The 16,978-nt window shown below is 61.3% G+C and overlaps 1 protein-coding gene across 1 annotated transcript; it reads left to right on the forward strand.

Moving 5' to 3' along the window:
* The first annotated feature begins 1,575 nt into the window (after positions 1–1,575).
* LOC106732719 (proproteinase E-like) lies at positions 1,576–11,366 on the forward strand. The gene is made up of 8 exons (XM_075906386.1): positions 1,576–1,669; positions 2,023–2,108; positions 4,591–4,688; positions 5,487–5,621; positions 6,181–6,317; positions 6,827–6,969; positions 7,672–7,824; positions 11,280–11,366. The coding sequence occupies exons 1-8, from the start codon at positions 1,630–1,632 to the stop codon at positions 11,298–11,300; spliced, it is 813 nt and encodes a 270-aa protein (XP_075762501.1). The 5' UTR covers positions 1,576–1,629; the 3' UTR covers positions 11,301–11,366.
* Positions 11,367–16,978: the final 5,612 nt, after the last annotated feature.

A 16,978-nucleotide genomic window follows, 5' to 3' on the forward strand; every position in this document is an offset into this window, starting at 1 on the left:
TTGGGAGTGGAGGGGGGGCATGCGGAGTCTCCTCTCCCTGCCAGGGCGCATGGTTCCCTCTGGTGCCACGTGCCCCTGGCAGGGAGACGGGACTTGGCGTGTTCCCCGACCCCAGATCTCCATTGGCCTGGGAGTGGGGGAGCAGCAGGGTGGCCGCGGGTGTGACCGACCCGCGAGGTGGGCCAGATCCGGCCTGCAGAGGGCCCTTCGCCCACCCCGGCTACAGGGCGTTCTAATGAGCCCGCTGCAGAGTCGTAGGTAGTCCCAGGTGGTCGCAAGGGACCCCTGAGCCGACCCCCCGTGCTGGCGTTGCAGGAGGGCCCGTGGGGAAGCGCTTGGCAGAGGCTGGCGGAGGAGAAGTGGGTATTTGGGCAACGGCTCGAGCGGCTGCTGTGGATGGTTACAGGTGGTTTGTAACCTGGATGCTAACAGCCACTTGCAGGGCGCCTGCCTGGCCTCTGTGGGTACGTCTAGACTACAGGGTTTTGTTGACAGAAGTTTTGTCGACGGATAGGGTGTGTCTAGACTACATGCCTCCGCCGACGGAGGCATGTAGATTAGCCAGATCGGCAGAGGGAAATGAAGCCGCGATTAAAATAATCGCGGCTTCATTTAAATTTAAATGGCTGCCCCGCTCTGCCGATCAGCTGTTTGTCGGCAGACCGGGGCAGTCTGGACGCGCCGCGCCGACAAAGAAGCCTTTCTTGATTGGCACAGGTAAACCTGGTTAAACCTCTCCCCTGTGTGAGGGGGGCTGGGGGGCACAGGGAGCACTGGGGTGTGTGAGGGGAGGTGGGGGATGGGCTATAACCTCTCCCCTGTGTGAGGGGGGCTGGGGGGCACAGGGAGCACTGGGGTGTGTGAGGGGAGGTGGGGGATGGGCTATAACCTCTCCCCTGTGTGAGGGGGGCTGGGGGGCACAGGGAGCACTGGGGTGTCTGAAGGGAGGAGGGGGATGGGCTATAACCTCTCCCCTGTGTGAGGAGGGGACTGGGGGGGCACAGGGAGGGCTGGGGTGTCTGAAGGGAGGAGGGGGATGGGCTATAACCTCTACCCTGTGTGAGGGGGGCTGGGGGGGCACAGGGAGCACTGGGGTGTCTGAGGGGAGGAGGGGGGTGCGACCTCTCGTTAGCCAGTGGTGAGCAGAAGTGCTCGGTGAGCCGGGTTTGGCGTCTCAGAGCGGAGGACTCCGAGTTTTGGGCTGTAAGTAGCCCTGGTTCTAGGCAGTTTGCCCCTCTCAGCAGTGCCCCCAGAGCCCCCCGCTCCCCGTATGACACCTCCCCAGAGCAGGGGGCTACAGCGGGGGATGGTCTCCATTCCCCCAGCCCCCAGGCGTGACCCGCGCCAGGGCCCAGCCCCGCTCTCCCGCAGGGAGGCCACCCTCCCTCCCCAGCATGCGACCAGCCCGTTTGCTGAGCGAGGCTGTGGGCTGCGCCTGGCCACGTCCCAATCCGCCCAAGGCCGGGCAGGCGCGGGATGGGCCCGTTCCCTCGGTGTGACCTTGCACCGGGACACAGGGCGTTGCAACACCTGCTCCCGCAGCCCTTCGGCGCCGCCCTTTCCCGCAGCCCCTGATAGAGAGGGGTATTAAAGGGCCCTGGCTGAGCCCCTGGGACTCTTCTGGCCAAGATGCTGAGGCTGCTGATCCCCGTTCTGCTTGCAGCTGGTGGTAAGATGAGTGGCTCTCCGCTCGGCCCCCTGCACAGAGCTTTGTGCGGCCCACAGGACTCGCCGTGGGCCTCTGCCCGGCCACCCTGTGACCCACAGAGGTTGTGCAAGGCGCTGGCGTGGGGACGGCCCTGGGGCCTGCTTGTGGTGTAAATGTGGAGACAGGCTGGCTCTGGAGGGGGTGAAACGCTGGGCAGGCGCATGCAGAGAGTCTGGGTCTAGGGAGCCCCTTGGTAACTCCAAGACGGGGGGAGGGACCGGGGATGTCCAGGGTGAGCCGGCCCCGCCTCCTGTGCACAGCAGAAGGGTCGGGCGCCTTGGCCGGCTGTGTAACGCACAGCGCTCTGTCTCCAGCCCTGAGCTGCGGGACGCCCATCTACGCCCCCAGCACCCGGGTGGTGAATGGAGAGGACACCGTGCCGCACAGCTGGCCCTGGCAGGTGAGTGAATCCAGCCCGTTTCAGGCGGCGAGGGGGGAGAAGGCTTGGCCCAGTGAGCTCTGTCTGCTCTCGGGCGGGAGGGACAAACCTTCTCTTTCCCCCTAAAAATTCAGCTTTGGTTTGTCTGAAACCTTGCCCAGGCTCGTTGGGTTTTGGTGCATTTGGCTGGTCAGAAAAATAGGGGAAAAAATGTCTTATCAGTAAACTAGGGAAATACAACCTAGATGGGGCTACTATAAGGTGGGTGCATAACTGGCTGGATAACCGTTCTCAGAGAGTAGTGATTAACGGTTCACAATCCTGCTAGAAGGGCATAACAAGTGGGGTTCTGCAGGGCTCTGTTTTGGGACCAGTTCTGTTCAATATCTTCATGGACGATATAGATAATGACCTAGAGAGGACGCTTATTAAGTTTGCAGATGATGTGAAGCTGGGAGGGGTTCGGCAGAAAGGGATCTAGGGGTCATGGTGAGCCACAAGCTAAATATGAGTCAAGTGTGTGATGCTGTTGCAAAAAAAGCAAACATGATTCAGGGCTGCATGAACAGGAGTGTTGTGAGTAAGACATGAGAAGTCATTCTTCCGCCCTCCTCTGCGCCAATTAAGCCTCACCTGGAGTGTTGTGCCCAGTTCTGGGCACCACATTTCAAGAAAGATGTGGAGAAATTGGAGAAGATCCAGAAAAGAGCAACAAAAATGATGAAAGGTCTAGAGAACAGGAGCTATGAGGGACCCCAGGCTGAAGGAATTGGGCTTGTTTTGGTTTGGAAAAGAGAAGACTGAAAGGGGACGTGAGAGCGGTTTTCAAGTATCGAAAAGGTTGTCACAGGGAGGAGAGGGAAAAATTGTTCTCCTTGGCCTCTGAGGATAGGACAAGAAGCAATGGGCTTAAACTGCAGCAAGGGAGGTTTAGGTTGGACGTTAGGAAAAACTTCCTGCCTGTCAGGGTGGTTAAACACTGGAATAAATTGCCCAGGGAGGTTGTGGAATCCCCATCTCTGGAGATATTGAAGAGCAGGTTAGACAGACATCTATCTGGGATGGTCTAGACAGTACTGGGTCCTGCCACTCTCGAGGTCCCTTCCAGTTCTAGTGTTCTAGTCTAGTCTAGGATTCTTTGCCGTGCCCGGTGTTTTGTTTCGAAGCCCAGTTCGAAGTGACTCTTTCAAAATTGCTTCCAGTTTATTACAAAAGTGGTGAAACTTTTGCGAACATGCTAAAGCAAAAGGAATGCCTTTGACCTGTGGCGGGTACGTGGTCCTAGCCTGACCCAACAGCTTCACGAGCTGTTGTTTCTTCAACTGTTTAGAGTTCCTGAAAATTAGGGTTGCCAGATGGTTTCAACAAAAATACCGGACACACTTGACATTCCATCGCAATCGACACGACATCTTAATTAGAAAATACCAGGCAGTTCTATTTTCTCGTTAATATTTTCTCAATTTGTTTCCCGAACTTTCTGCTCAAATACTGGACTGTTTGGTTCAAAACCGGGCACCTGGCAACCCTACCGAAAATCTGAAAAAACTTCACTTTGAGTTGATCCAAAATAATCCCTCCCCCCAACAGTGACTGAACCCTCCATTTTTGACCCAGTGACCTTCTCCCCAGGACGGGAGGTTGCGGGGGAGACCTGCAGGGTTGCTCTGAGCACACCAAGGGCTAAGCAAGGGGGGCGGGGGGGTATTTACCAGGCACCGGTGTCTGGGGCAAAGGAGCAGTGCTCACCACTGGTTTAATGCCTCACCCTGCAGGCCTTAGGCAACCCCCTTCCCCCGCCCCCACTGACCTTACAATCTGGGGGAGCAGGTCCCATGTCTGAGGGGCATGAAATTCCCATCTCGTGCCTATTGGGGTCCCCTGTGTGGGCTCCATGGCCCCTATTGACAGGCGGGGCGGCCCAAGGCCCGACCGGCACAAGATCCAGGGTGCACTTGGCTTATGGGGCTGCCTCTCAGCAGAGCTGAGCCTGGCTTGCTGGAATCCGGGCCCTGTCCCGCAGCAGGCTCGGCCCCGCTGGCTGCTGTGGCCCGAGGGATTCCTCGCCTGTTGGCCTCTCGGCAGGGTTTCCTCTCTCTGCTCGGCACTCGCCATGCAGCCCCTGGCGCCGGCGGGCACGGGGGGAGCAGGAAAGCCCAGCTCACTGGGAGGGGCAGCAGTGCGTTGGCAGAGCCCTTCGAAGCCCCTCCGCTGGCATGAGCAAGGCTCTGCAGGGGGTGCCAGGCGGGGGCTCCCCTCAGCTCCTGGGACACTTCTGAAGAGTCCACCCGGGTCAGGCCCTCGGCACCGGCTCCCCGGAGCTGCACAGGCAGGCGGAGGGCCATGGCCCCCTCCCGGCGTGTGAGGGCCGTTCCCAGATCACCCTGCGCCCAGGCCAAAGCTGCCCCCGAGCCGCGCCGGCTGCTCCGTGAGGGGTTACGGCCTCCTCGATTGGGAGCTCCCTGGCGCTCCCCAGCAGGTGCCCTGTCTTGTGTCCTGGCAGATCTCCCTGCAGTACGAGAAGGATGGCGCGTTCCGCCACACCTGCGGGGGGACCCTCATCGCGCCCGCCTGGGTCATGACGGCGGCTCACTGCATCTCGTAAGCCTCCTCCCCTCCGGCGCCTAGACTGTGGGGCGGCCGACGCCCGCGGGGTCCTGGGGAGGCGTGCCAGGGCCCCAGCTGCACAGACGGGCCGTCTCCTGGCGTGGGAACTGCCCCTCGCATGGAGACCTCCCAGCAGACGTGTCCCGCCCCAGGTGATGGGCAGTGGGACCCGCGCTGGGCCCGAGCCCTGGTGACGCCCAGACAGAGCGGGCGGAGTGAGAAGGAGCCTGTAACTGGCCAGGGATGTGTGTGTGTGTGTGTGTGTGTGTGTGTGTGATATATGTGTGTGTGTGTGTGTGTGTGTGTGTGTGTGTGTGTGTGTGTGTGTGTGTGTGATATATATGTGTGTGTGTGTGTGTGTGTGTCCCAGCGTCAGTGTGCTGGCCGCAGGGCAAGGCAGAGCAGGATATGGCCCGTTCAAGGGCTGCCTAGTGCGGCTGGCCCCTCCGGATCCCAGCACCGGGAGAAGACCAGGCAGGAACGCCCGGCAGGGACGTGCTCCCCACACGCTGCAGTGGGTGCAGCCCAGCCGGCCTCTTTCGGCGAGCGCAGGTCCCTGGGCGCCCTGATCCCCAGCGGGACCCGCGCAGAGGCTGGGCCGGGCGGGGGCTGTCCCACCGCGCCCGCATGGTCTGGCCAGGCCCGGCAGGCTGGCCTAGGCAGAGTCCGGGGCCCAGGAGGGCTGCCAAGGGAGCAGGGTGATAGCTCCTGCCTGGCGGGTGAGACTCCAAGGGGCACTGCAGGCTGCCCCCCCAGGCTGCCGCCTCACAGGCTCTCGCGGGCTCCTTCCAGGGCCTCGCGCACCTACCAGGTGGTGCTGGGTGAGCACGACAGGAGCGTAGCCGAGGGCACGGAGCAGCACATCCCCGTCAACTCCCAGGACATCTTTGTCCACCCTGGCTGGAACTCCTTCTGCGTGGCCTGTGGGTAAGTCGAGGCAGGCCCGGGCCAGGCCTGGGATGGCAGGGCTCCCAGGGGGAGGCGGGACGGGGAGAGAAAGACAACCCCCACAGAATGACCCCCGAGCCGTTCCCATGGGAGGGCGCTGGGCCTGGCGCGGTGCTCTGGCTGCAGCCTTCGGGCCAGCGGGTGCAGAACAGAACGGCTTTATCTGCCACGCCGGCCCCCACGCCCCAGCCTGCGGCTCCCCTCACAGGAGCAGGCCCTGGGCACGCCTGCGCCTGCCACGGCCGGGTCTGCTGTCTGATGCCCCCACCGGGGGCAGGGACCAGTGAGCAGGACTGCGGCCCCCCAAGGCTCTCTCTGCCAGGCTCCGTGCCATGGACATGGAGTGCCAGGGGCCGGTTTTTAGCCCTGTCTCCAATGCACGGAGCAGAACGGCTCCCACGTGTGTTCTCCCCGGGGCACCACCTGGAAGGCTGCCCCGAGAGCGCAGGCCCCAGGCCGCCCGGTCCTCAGCCCCACTGGGCGCCCGTCCCTGGCGCCTCGCGAGGCCGCCACTGAGCTCCTGCCCCGTCTCTCGCAGCAACGACGTCGCCCTGCTCAAGCTGTCCCGGGACGCGGCGCTCAGCGACTCCGTGCAGCTGGGCTGCCTCCCGCCCCCCGGCCAGGTCCTGCCCAACGACTATCCCTGTTACGTCACCGGCTGGGGGCGCCTCTACAGTACGTGCCAGGCCGGGAACGGGCCGGGGCAGCCCCGTGGGCTGGGAGTCTATTGTCCCTCTGGCTCGCCCGGCCAGGCAGCGAAGATCCAGCCCTGGCGGCCAGTCTGCACAGAGGAAGGGCAGCTCAGGCCCTGCCAATGCGCCTCCCCTGGCCGGGGCTCCAGGGGGATCAGGGGAGCTGCCGAGCGAGTTCTGGGCCAGTCACCTCTCCCCTCTGGGCTGGCTGGGCATCCCCCTCCAGCAGGCAGGCAGCACTGGCTGGGACCCATGGGGCAGCCTCAGGCTGGGGAGGGAGGGTCCCTGCTCCCTGCTCCCTGCCCTCTCGGCTCTCTGCGGTTCTGCGGGAAAGTCCCGGCTGCCGAACGTTGCCTCTGGCCTGCCGGGTGCTGGAGATGCTCAGCAGCTCCGGGGCTCTGAGCGCGGCCTGGGATCGAGCCCCACATGGAGAGACGGGACTCGAACCCGCTCCCTGGGCTTGGTGCCATTGGGGGTGTCTTCTGCTTGCAGCGAGCGGGCCCCTCCCTGACAAGCTGCAGCAGGCGCTGCTCCCCGTGGTGGACTACGCGCACTGCTCCCAGGCGGACTGGTGGGGCGGCACCGTCAAGGAGAGCATGGTGTGCGCGGGCGGGGACATCCGATCCGGCTGCAACGTGAGTCAACCCCGGTGCCGCGCCGGCTGTCCCATTCACGCGCCTGCCGTGGCCACGCAGCTCTCCAGGGCCCACGCGTGGCTGTCAGCAGCCTTCGCGGCACCCAGCGAGCCGCCCCTCAGGCAGTGCAGGAAGGTGGCGGGAGGCAGAGCCCTCCTCTGTGTAAGCCGGTCCCTTTGGCCGGCAGCTGCCCGGTGGAGGCTGTGGGAAGAGCTGAGCAAGGCTGGCTCCGGGAGTGACGTGTCCGCCCCATTCCCCTGCTCGCCAGCTGTGGGGCTGGGACCTTCTGCAGGGAGGGAGGCTCCTACACCCCCTGGCCCCACCGGTGCCGCAGCCTGGGCTGTCGCCCTCGTGCCCTCGTGCCCCACAGGCAGGTTCTCCGGCCAGCACAGCGGCTGGGCCCCGGCCAGGATGAGAAGCCAATGGGGCTGGAACCAGTGCGGAGCCAGTGGCAGATGCTACCAACTGGCAATTTGCTTTGGGGGAGCCAGGGCGCCTGAGCAAAGCACCCACGTGGGGACGCTCCTACACCCCTGCCCAGCGGGGGCGAAGCCGGGCCTGGCGTGGCCCACTCTGTGCTGCAGGGTCACACCACTGCCCTGGCATGTTGCCCTCTCGGTGCCGCCGGAGTCCCTGGCCTCGGGCAGGGGGCAGCGACTGGGCACGTGGCTCTGTGCGCTCACGGGCCTGGCTCTCTTCCAGGGCGACTCTGGCGGGCCCCTGAACTGCCGGGCCTCTGACGGGAGGTGGCAGGTGCACGGCATCGCCAGCTTTGTCTCTTCCCGTGGCTGCAACGCCCTGAAGAAACCCACCGTCTTCACCCGCGTCTCCGCCTTCGAAGACTGGATCTCAGAGGTGAGACTCCTGGGTGGGAGGGGTCCGCTACGGGAGGGTGGGGGGGAGATCAGCTGGCCAGGCTGGCGCTGGGAGAGTTGCCGAGAGCATGTGGAAGGGGAGGGGGCCCTGACAGACCGTGGGGAGGGGCCTGTGCATGTCTTCCTGGGCTCCGCACTGAGATCAGCGCCCCAGGCCCCATCCAGAGCCCACGGCCAGCTGCCCTGCAATCCACGCCAAGCCAGGGGCCCCTCGGCGCAGGTGACGTCACTTTGGGTCCCCCCGGAGCCTCGCTTCTTCCGGCAGCTGGGAACAGAGCCACAGCCCAAACTGCGGAGCAGCTGAGCCCGGCCTGCCCAGGGGTTTCTGGAAGAGCCGGAGCCTGGAGGAGCTGGTCTCCGGCACAGCAGATACGGAGGCAAACAAGCTCGGCCGGACTGGGAGTCGGCATCTTGGGCCCGTGGCCCAAAGCCGCAAGCAGGATGCACACAGGGCTCCAGGACATCTGCCTTGGCTGTGGCTGCGAGCTCTGTCCTGCAGTGAGCGGGGGCTCCAGGCCGGCAGAAGGGAGGTGCTGGGAGGAGGCAGCGTGGCCTAGTGGTTGAGCCGCCACCGTGCGCTCTGATCCCGGGTTTGGATCTCGCTCCTCCCAGAGCTGATTGGGAGTGCGGGGGCCTGGCTCCCCCTCCAGCTACAGCAGGGATCGGGGAACAACTCGCCGAGTGCCACGCTGGCGCCAGCGAGGGCAGGCCTGGGGCACTAGAGTTTCGGTTTCCCTGGCGGGGATTTGTCCTTGGTGTGGAGCTGTGAGAAGGGCAGATGGCATCGGCGGGGGGAGGCCTGGTGCGGAGTGGGAGCCATGCCAAGGCCTGGCCCCCTCCAGCAGTGTCCCACAAAGGGCAGGGCCGCACCGGGGTCGGGGGAAGGGTCCGGGCCCCTGTGCTGTCATGGCCCCTGGAGGAGGCGCCTCTGGGGGACCTGCTGGATGGGGAGAGGCTGCTGCAGCAGCCTTGAGAGCAGGGCCCGGGCAGCAGCCCCAGCAGGGAGTAAGCGGCCGGAGCCAGGGTCGCGGGACAGAGACTCGTGGCCTGGCCGCAGAGAGAGCCAGTTGGGGGGGGGCTGCAGGACTGGGAGAGGGAGAACTGGGGAGAGATTGGGGCAGGCGGCTGAAGGACTGGAGGGGGGGAGCAGGGGTTGAGAGGCTGCATTCTCCCCTCGCCTTCACTCTTTCGCTGGGCTGGGGGTTGTGGTGCCGGAGGACACATGGGCTCCAGCTAAGGGTGCAGGCTCTGGAGTGGGGCCGGGGCTGAGGGTATGGAAGGGGGCTCCGGGCCAGGGCTGGGGGGTATGGAAGGGGGCTCCGGGCCGGGGCTGGGGGGTATGGAAGGGTGCTCCAGGCCGGGGCTGAGGGGTATGGAAGGGGGCTCCGGGGCGGGGCTGAGGGGTATGGAAGGAGGCTCCGGGGCGGGGCTGAGGGGTATGGAAGGGGCTCCGGGCCGGGGCTGGGGGGTATGGAAGGGGCTCCGGGGCGGGGCTGAGGGGTATGGAAGGGGGCTCCGGGCCGGGGCTGGGGGGTATGGAAGGGGCTCCGGGCCGGGGCTGAGGGGTATGGAAGGGGGCTCCGGGGCGGGGCTGAGGGGTATGGAAGGGGCTCCGGGGCGGGGCTGAGGGGTATGGAAGGGGGCTCCGGGCCGGGGCTGGGGGGTATGGAAGGGGCTCCGGGCCGGGGCTGAGGGGTATGGAAGGGGGCTCCGGGCCGGGGCTGAGGGGTATGGAAGGGGCTCTGGGGCGGGGCTGAGGGGTATGGAAGGGGGCTCCGGGCCGGGGCTGGGGGACATGGAAGGGGGCTCCGGGCCGGGGCTGGGGGGCATGGAAGGGGGCTCCGGGCCGGGGCTGGGGGGTATGGAAGGGGGCTCCAGGCCGGGGCTGAGGGGTATGGAAGGGGGCTCCGGGGCGGGGCTGAGGGGTATGGAAGGGGGCTCTGGGCTGGGGCTGAGGGGTATGGAAGGGGGCTCCGGGGCGGGGCTGGGGGGTATGGAAAGGGGCTCTGGGCCGGGGCTGGGGGGTATGGAAGGGGGCTCCGGGGCGGGGCTGAGGGGTATGGAAGGGGGCTCTGGGGCGTGGCTGAGGGGTATGGAAGGGGGCTCTGGGCCGGGGCTGAGGGATGTGGAAGGGGGCTCTGGGCTGGGGCTGAGGGGTATGGAAGGGGGCTCCGGGGCAGGGCTGAGGGGTATGGAAGGGGGCTCTGGGCCGGGGCTGGGGGGTATGGAAGGGGGCTCCGGGGCGGGGCTGGGGGGCATGGAAGGGGGCTCCGGGGCGGGGCTGGGGGGTATGGAAGGGGGCTCTGGGCCGGGGCTGGGGGGCATGGAAGGGGCTCCGGGCCGGGGCTGAGGGGTATGGAAGGGGCTCCGGGGCGGGGCTGGGGGGTATGGAAGGGGCTCCGGGGCGGGGCTGGGGGGTATGGAAGGGGCTCCGGGGCGGGGCTGAGGGGTATGGAAGGGGCTCCAGGCCAGGGCTGAGGGGTATGGAAGGGGCTCCGGGGCGGGGCTGGGGGGCATGGAAGGGGCTCCGGGGCGGGGCTGAGGGGTATGGAAGGGGCTCCAGGCCAGGGCTGAGGGGTATGGAAGGGGCTCCGGGGCGGGGCTGGGGGGCATGGAAGGGGCTCCGGGCCGGGGCTGAGGGGTATGGAAGGGGCTCCGGGCCGGGGCTGAGGGGTATGGAAGGGGCTCCGGGGCGGGGCTGGGGGGCATGGAAGGGGCTCCGGGCCGGGGCTGAGGGGTATGGAAGGGGCTCCGGGGCGGGGCTGAGGGGTATGGAAGGGGCTCCGGGGCGGGGCTGGGGGGCATGGAAGGGGCTCCGGGCCGGGGCTGAGGGGTATGGAAGGGGCTCCGGGGCGGGGCTGGGGGGCATGGAAGGGGCTCCAGGCCGGGGCTGAGGGGTATGGAAGGGGCTCCAGGCTGGGGCTGAGGGGTATGGAAGGGGCTCCGGGGCGGGGCTGGGGGGTATGGAAGGGGCTCCGGGCCGGGGCTGAGGGGTATGGAAGGGGCTCCGGGGCGGGGCTGGGGGGTATGGAAGGGGCTCCAGGCCGGGGCTGAGGGGTATGGAAGGGGCTCCGGGGCGGGGCTGAGGGGTATGGAAGGGGCTCCGGGGCGGGGCTGAGGGGTATGGAAGGGGCATGGAAGGGGCTCCGGGCCAGGGCTGAGGGGTATGGAGTGTGGACAGGGCGGTGGGCAGCTCTCAAGAAAGTGCTCCTAAGCCACTGGCCTAGTAGCGCAGGCTGACAAGCTGCTGTGGCTGCCCTGGCAGCTGAGGCGCTGCGGGAGGTGTCGGGGGGTGAGCTCCGATCCGCAGGGCCCCCGGGGAAGCCGCTCGGGGCAGCACGTTGCACGTGCAAAGGGCGTCAGAAGCCCCGAGGACACGGCTCCTGCAGCCGTCTGTGAGTCCTCCCCTGACCCCCGGGCTCGCTTTCCTTTCAGACCATGGCTAACCACGCGTGAGGGGCCGAAGAGCCGCATCGCAGGGAGACGTTCCCAGGCAGCCAATAAACCAGTTGTGAACAGGAAGCCTGTGCCTGTGATGTCTGCGTGAGCGCCGTGGGGCTGGCATCCCCGGAGGGGGGAGGGAATTGAGAGGGGCTTGGCGCCTGCGGTGGAGGGGTTCCAGTCCCCCCAGCCCAGAGGGTGCCTTCAGCCCCAGCTCCCAGCCCTGTGAGGGGCAAAGAGCTTTGCATTGTGGCCGGGCAGTAGGGCCGTGTGCAGGCCCTGCCTAGGGCACGGCAAGCTGGGGTCACTTTCCACCGCCCCCTGCCCCCGACTCCTGCGGCAAACCACGTGACAATGGGCAGATTAATCCCGGCTTGTCGCCCTGCAAGGCAGGTAAATCCACCAGCGCTCGGGTTTTAGGGCTCGCACAGAGGCCAGCCCAGCAAGGCCCAATGGGACTCTCTCAGGCTAGCTCTGGCTCGCAGCCACGGCTCACGGGTTATCAGAGCGGCGCCGCTGGGTCAGACCCATGGGCCATCTCCCCAGTGCCCTGCAGAGGCTACAGACACCCGGAGCCTGGGGGACATCCCTGCCCAGAGATGGGGGACATCCCTGCCCTTTGGTGACTAGCCACTGATGGGCCCAGCCCCCGTGAGTTTAACTAGTTCTGTTTTAAACTATGTCAGGGCACGTCTACACTAGCCCCCTAGTTTGAACTAGGGAGGCTAATGCAGGCGACCGAAATTGCAAATGAAGCCCGGGATTTAAATATCCCGCTCTTCGTTAGCATGTTCCCGGGCGGTCGCCATTTTTGGAAATTGACTAGCCTGGAATAACTGCCCGTGTCTACCTGCGGCAGTGAAATGGGAGTTCGAAAGTAAAGCCCTAACTCGAATTAGCTGTAATTCCTCCTGGACTACGGGGCTAGTGTAGACATACCCTTAAAGTTCATAACCTCGTCTGCAGGCCGGCCGTGCGTTGGGTGCAGAAACACTTCTTTTGTCTGTTTTACACCCGCTACTTACTGACTTCATGGGGTGACCTCTAGGTCTGGTGTTTTGGGAAGGAGTAAATAACATTCCCCTATTCCCGTTCTTCGGACCAGTCATGATTTTATAGACCTCTATCATCTCCCCCCTAGTCATCTCTTTTCCAAGCTGAGAAGTCCCAGTCTTTTAAAATCTCTCCTCATATGGAAGTTGTTCTGAATCTCTAAGGGTATGTCTACACTACAAAGTTAGTTCGAACTAACGGACGTTAGTTCGAACTAACTTTCATAGGCGCTGCACTAGCGCTCCGTTAGTTCGAATTTAATTCAAACTAGCGGAGCGCTTAGTTCGAACTAGGTAAACCTCATTCCACGAGGATTAAGCCTAGTTCGAATTTACTAGTTCGAATTAAGGGCTGTGTAGCCCCTTAATTCGAACTAGTGGGAGGCTAGCCCTCCCCAGCTTTCCCTGGTGGCCACTCTGGCCAACACCAGGGAAACTTGATTGCCCCCCTCCCGGCCCCGGACCCCTTAAAGGGGCACGGGCTGGCTACGATGCCCGTGCCAGGTGCAAGCCTGCCAGCACCCAGCCAGCAGACCCTGCACCTGGCACGGCTCGAGCCACCCACCCGATGTCCCCCAGCCCACCCCCTCTTCCCGGGACCAGGCTGGTGGCTCCCGGGAGCTTGCCCGGGACCGCAAGAGGCGGGCACCCGCCTGGGCTAGTGTGGACATCGTGGACCTCGTCCACGACCTCCGCACTAGGCACAGGAAAGTGGCTGGCTAGGGCAGGAGAGCTGCCAGCCTGGCCACCCAGGAGCAGGTGTGCAAGAGAATCAAGGGGGTCCACTGAGACCCCCGACCCTGAGCCCTGAGCTTACAATGGCCGTCCTGGGTCAGAGCAAAAGTCCATCTAGCCCAGTAGCCTGTCTGCTGAAAGCGGCCAACCCTAGGGACCCTGGAGGGGATGGACCGAAGACAGTGACCAAGCCATTTGTCTCATGCCATCCCTCTCCAGCCTTCCACAAACTTTGGGCAGGGACACCACTCCTACCCCCTGGCTAATAGCACTCCATGGACCCAACCTCCATGACTTGATCTCACTTCCCTTTCAACTCTGTTCTAGTTGTAGCCTTCACAGCCTCCTGCAGCAAGGAGTTCCACAGGTTGACTCTTTGCTTTGTGAAGAACAACTTTCTGTTACTAGTTTGAAGCCTGCTACCCATTCCTTTCCTTTGGTGTCCTCTAGTCCTTCTTTATGGGAACTCATGAAGAACTTTTCTGTATGCACCCTCTCCACCCAACCCCTGCTTTTAGAGACCTCTATCCTGTCCCCCCTCCGTCTCCTCTTTTCTATGCTGAACAGTCCCAGTCTCTTTAGCCTCTCTTCATATGGGACCTGTTCCCAACCCCTGATCATTTTAGTTGCCCTCCCCTCTCCCAGCCTCTCTCTTCCCCTCTCCCACCTCCTTTTCCCAGTCTCCCCCAATTTTGTTCAATAAAGACAGATTCCATTTTTGAACACAATTGTCCTTTATTTTGTACATCAAGAAGAGGGGCTAGGGAAGGGTAAGTGGAAGGAGGTGAGGGAGGAATGGGGTACGCGCCCCTGATGGGGAGGACTGGGCTGGCTCTGCGGGCTTTTGGGGTGGAAGCTCTCCTGCAGCCCCCCAATTTCCCCCTCTCCCCAGATGGCAGCCTGCGGCAAGTGCAGCCGGGCTGATGGCTGAGTGCTGTGATGTGCCCAGTGTGGGTACTCCGGGCAATCCAAGCCAGGACTGCTTTGCAAGCGGGGCACCCCTGAGAACTGTCTGTCCGGGGTGGGGGTCGGGACCCTTTAAGCACAGCCCTCGGCTAGCCTGACACAGCATCTCCACGCTCTAAGTCCTCCTCTGATGCCCTGCCGGCACTGCTTCCGGCCATCCTTAAGCCTGGTTCAGGGTCCACTCTGTGTGGACATGCTAGTTCGAATTAGCAAAACGCTAATTCGAACTAGTTTTTTAGTCTGGATCCGTTAGTTCGAATTAGCTTAGTTCGAATTAACGTTGTAGTGTAGACGTACCCTAAGCATTCAAAGAATTCCCAAAGATCGGTGACACACGATTTTCTTTTATAAAAACCACGTTGACTCTTCCACTAACAAATCATGTTCGTCTATAATTCTCTTCTTTCCTATTGTTTCAACCAAACCGCCTGGAACTGAAGTTAGGCCTCATCTGGAATAAATTGCCAAGGGAGGTGGTGGAATCTCCCTCTCTGGAGATATTTAAGAACAGGTTAGATAGACATCTGTCAGGGATGGTGTAGACGGAGCTTGGTCCTGCCTTGAGGGCAGGGGGCTGGACTCGATGACCTCTCGAGGTCCCTTCCAGTCCTATCATTCTATGATTCTATGATCTACACTACAAGATATGGCTGAATTTGTTAAGGTCAATTTTTTAGCACATGAATTAGTAAAGTTGAAGGTGCATGCCATTTACAATTCATGGTCAGCAGCTGTGAGGTTTGCTCGCCACGTGGGAAATGAAATTCACGTTTTCCCAGGGCTTTTCCCGTGCTTGTGGAGAGCAGCAGAATAGAAAGTCCTGGCCAAAGTGGTCAAACTGCGGCACTATGGGACACTTTCTGAGGTCAGGAATATCAGCTTTCCCAGCACTGCATCAGCACTATGCACAGAGTCGACCATGCAAGACTGAATTTACCTTTACTCCTCGTGAAAAGCAGGAGTACCGAAATCGACTTTAACGTCCCTTAAAGTTGGTGGAACAGGCTTGGTGATATGGACTCATTTTTCAGAAAATTGACCTAATGAGGCTAAGTTTGACCGAAATGCCTAGTGTGCGGAGCAGGCTTCAGACTTAGCCTGTAATTGCTGGGATCCCCGCTGGAGCCTTTAAAAAAAATTGGCCTCATATTAGCTAGCCTCCAGTCATCTGGTACAGAAGCTCATGTGAAGGACGGGTTACTTAGGACAGTTCAGTAATTTAATATTTGAGTTCCAATGCCATCTGGGATTGGCAGGGCTGGATCAAGCGGGGGCTAGCTGGGCAGCTGCCTGGGGCGCCAACCTATGGGAGCGCCTGATGGCAGCTGTAAGGTGCGCAGCGTGCTGGGGGGCGGGACCGTGTATGCATCGTGCGCCTGGGGGTAGAGCCACGCATGCGTCGCGTGCCCGCTGCCCGGGACACAGGAATGGCTCAAGCCAGCCCTGGGGATTGGTGACATGTTACTGATTAATTTATCGATTTGTTCCAAAGCCTCCTCTGATGATAACTCAACCTGGGTCAGCTCCTCATCTGTCACCTAAAAAAAATGGCTCCGATGTGGGAACTTCCCTCACATCCTCTGCTATGAGGAGAGATGCAAAGAATTCATTTAGTTTTTCCACAATGGCCTTGAGCGCTCCTGTAGGATCTCGATCATCGAGTGGCCCCACTGGTTTTTAGTCGGGTTCCTGCTGCTGATGTACTTAAACATTTTTTAGTATTACTCTTTGAGTCTTTGGCTAGGGGTTCTTCACGTTCTTTGACCTTCCTAATTGTGTTTTTATACTTCACTTGCCAGACTTTGTTCCTTTCTATTTTCCTCTCCAGGATTTAACTTCCACTTTTTGAAGGATGCCTGTTTGTCTCTCACTATTTCTGTTACTTGGTTGTTTAGCTATGGTGGCACTCTTTTGATCCTCTGGTTTTTAATTTGGGGGATACGTTTAAGATGAGCCTTTATGATGATGTTTTAAAAAACCTTGCAGCTTTCAGGCATTTCACTTTGGGAACCATGCTATTTAATTTTTGTGTAACTAGCTTCCTCATTGTTAATGTACAGGCAGTCCCCGGGTTACGTACAAGATAGGGACTGTAGGTTTGTTCTTAAGTTGAATTTGTATGTAAGTCGGAACTGGTACATTTTGTTGGGGAAACTCTAGCCAAACATTTCTCCAGAGCTCAGTTTTATTCTCCCACACCTCACTTCCCTCAGTCCTTTATTCTCAAGCTGAGGTGTCTGCTGAGAAAAGCCGCTCCGTGTCTCCCTGGTCTGCTGGGGGGGGGGGGGGGGCGCTAGCTTCGCATCTCCCTGGTCTGCTGGGGGGAAGCAGCTAGTGCAGGGTTGCCTCACCCTGTTTGTAAGTAGGGATCCGATGTAAGTCGGATCCATGTAACCCGGGGACTGCCTGTAGTTCCCCTTTCTGACGTTAAAGGCTACTTTGGTGGGCTTCTTTGACATGTCTCTCCCCACAGGGATGTTAAATTCGATTATATTAAGGTCACTGTTACTAAGCGGGCCAGCTGTATTCACCTCTCAGACCACTTAGGACTAAATCAAGAATTGACTCTCCCCTTGTAGGTTCCAGAAATAGTTGCTTGAAAACATTGTCACTTATGGTGTCAGGAAACTTTCCCTCTGAATCCCATCACATGCCCAGTCAATGTGGGGGTAGCTGAAATCCTCCATTACTATTATTGATTTATTTAAAAAACATGTTTATAGCCTCTCTAATGTCCCTGAACATTCCACAGTCACTGACGCCGTCCTGGTCAGATGGTTGGTCGTAGATCCCAGCTGCTACGTTCTTATTACAAGAGCGTGGACTCGCTATCCATAGAGTCTGTGGGACAGTTTGGTGCGTTGAAGATTTTTACTTCATTTGATTCTACACATCCTGTCACTTATAGAGCCATGCCCAGCAGCACAACCTGCCTTTCCG

Source organism: Pelodiscus sinensis, chromosome 23, assembly GCF_049634645.1.
Source record: "Pelodiscus sinensis isolate JC-2024 chromosome 23, ASM4963464v1, whole genome shotgun sequence".
NCBI classification, from domain to species: Eukaryota; Metazoa; Chordata; order Testudines; family Trionychidae; genus Pelodiscus; species Pelodiscus sinensis.

Bases quoted from the DNA above. Each gene is read 5' to 3' on its own strand.
- LOC106732719 (XM_075906386.1), top strand. From the start codon at position 1,630: ATGCTGAGGCTGCTGATCCCCGTTCTGCTTGCAGCTGGTG. The intron at 5,622-6,180 runs GTAAGTCGAGGC...CGTCTCTCGCAG, and splicing joins TCCTTCTGCGTGGCCTGTGG to CAACGACGTCGCCCTGCTCA. The intron at 7,825-11,279 runs GTGAGACTCCTG...CTTTCCTTTCAG, and splicing joins TCGAAGACTGGATCTCAGAG to ACCATGGCTAACCACGCGTG.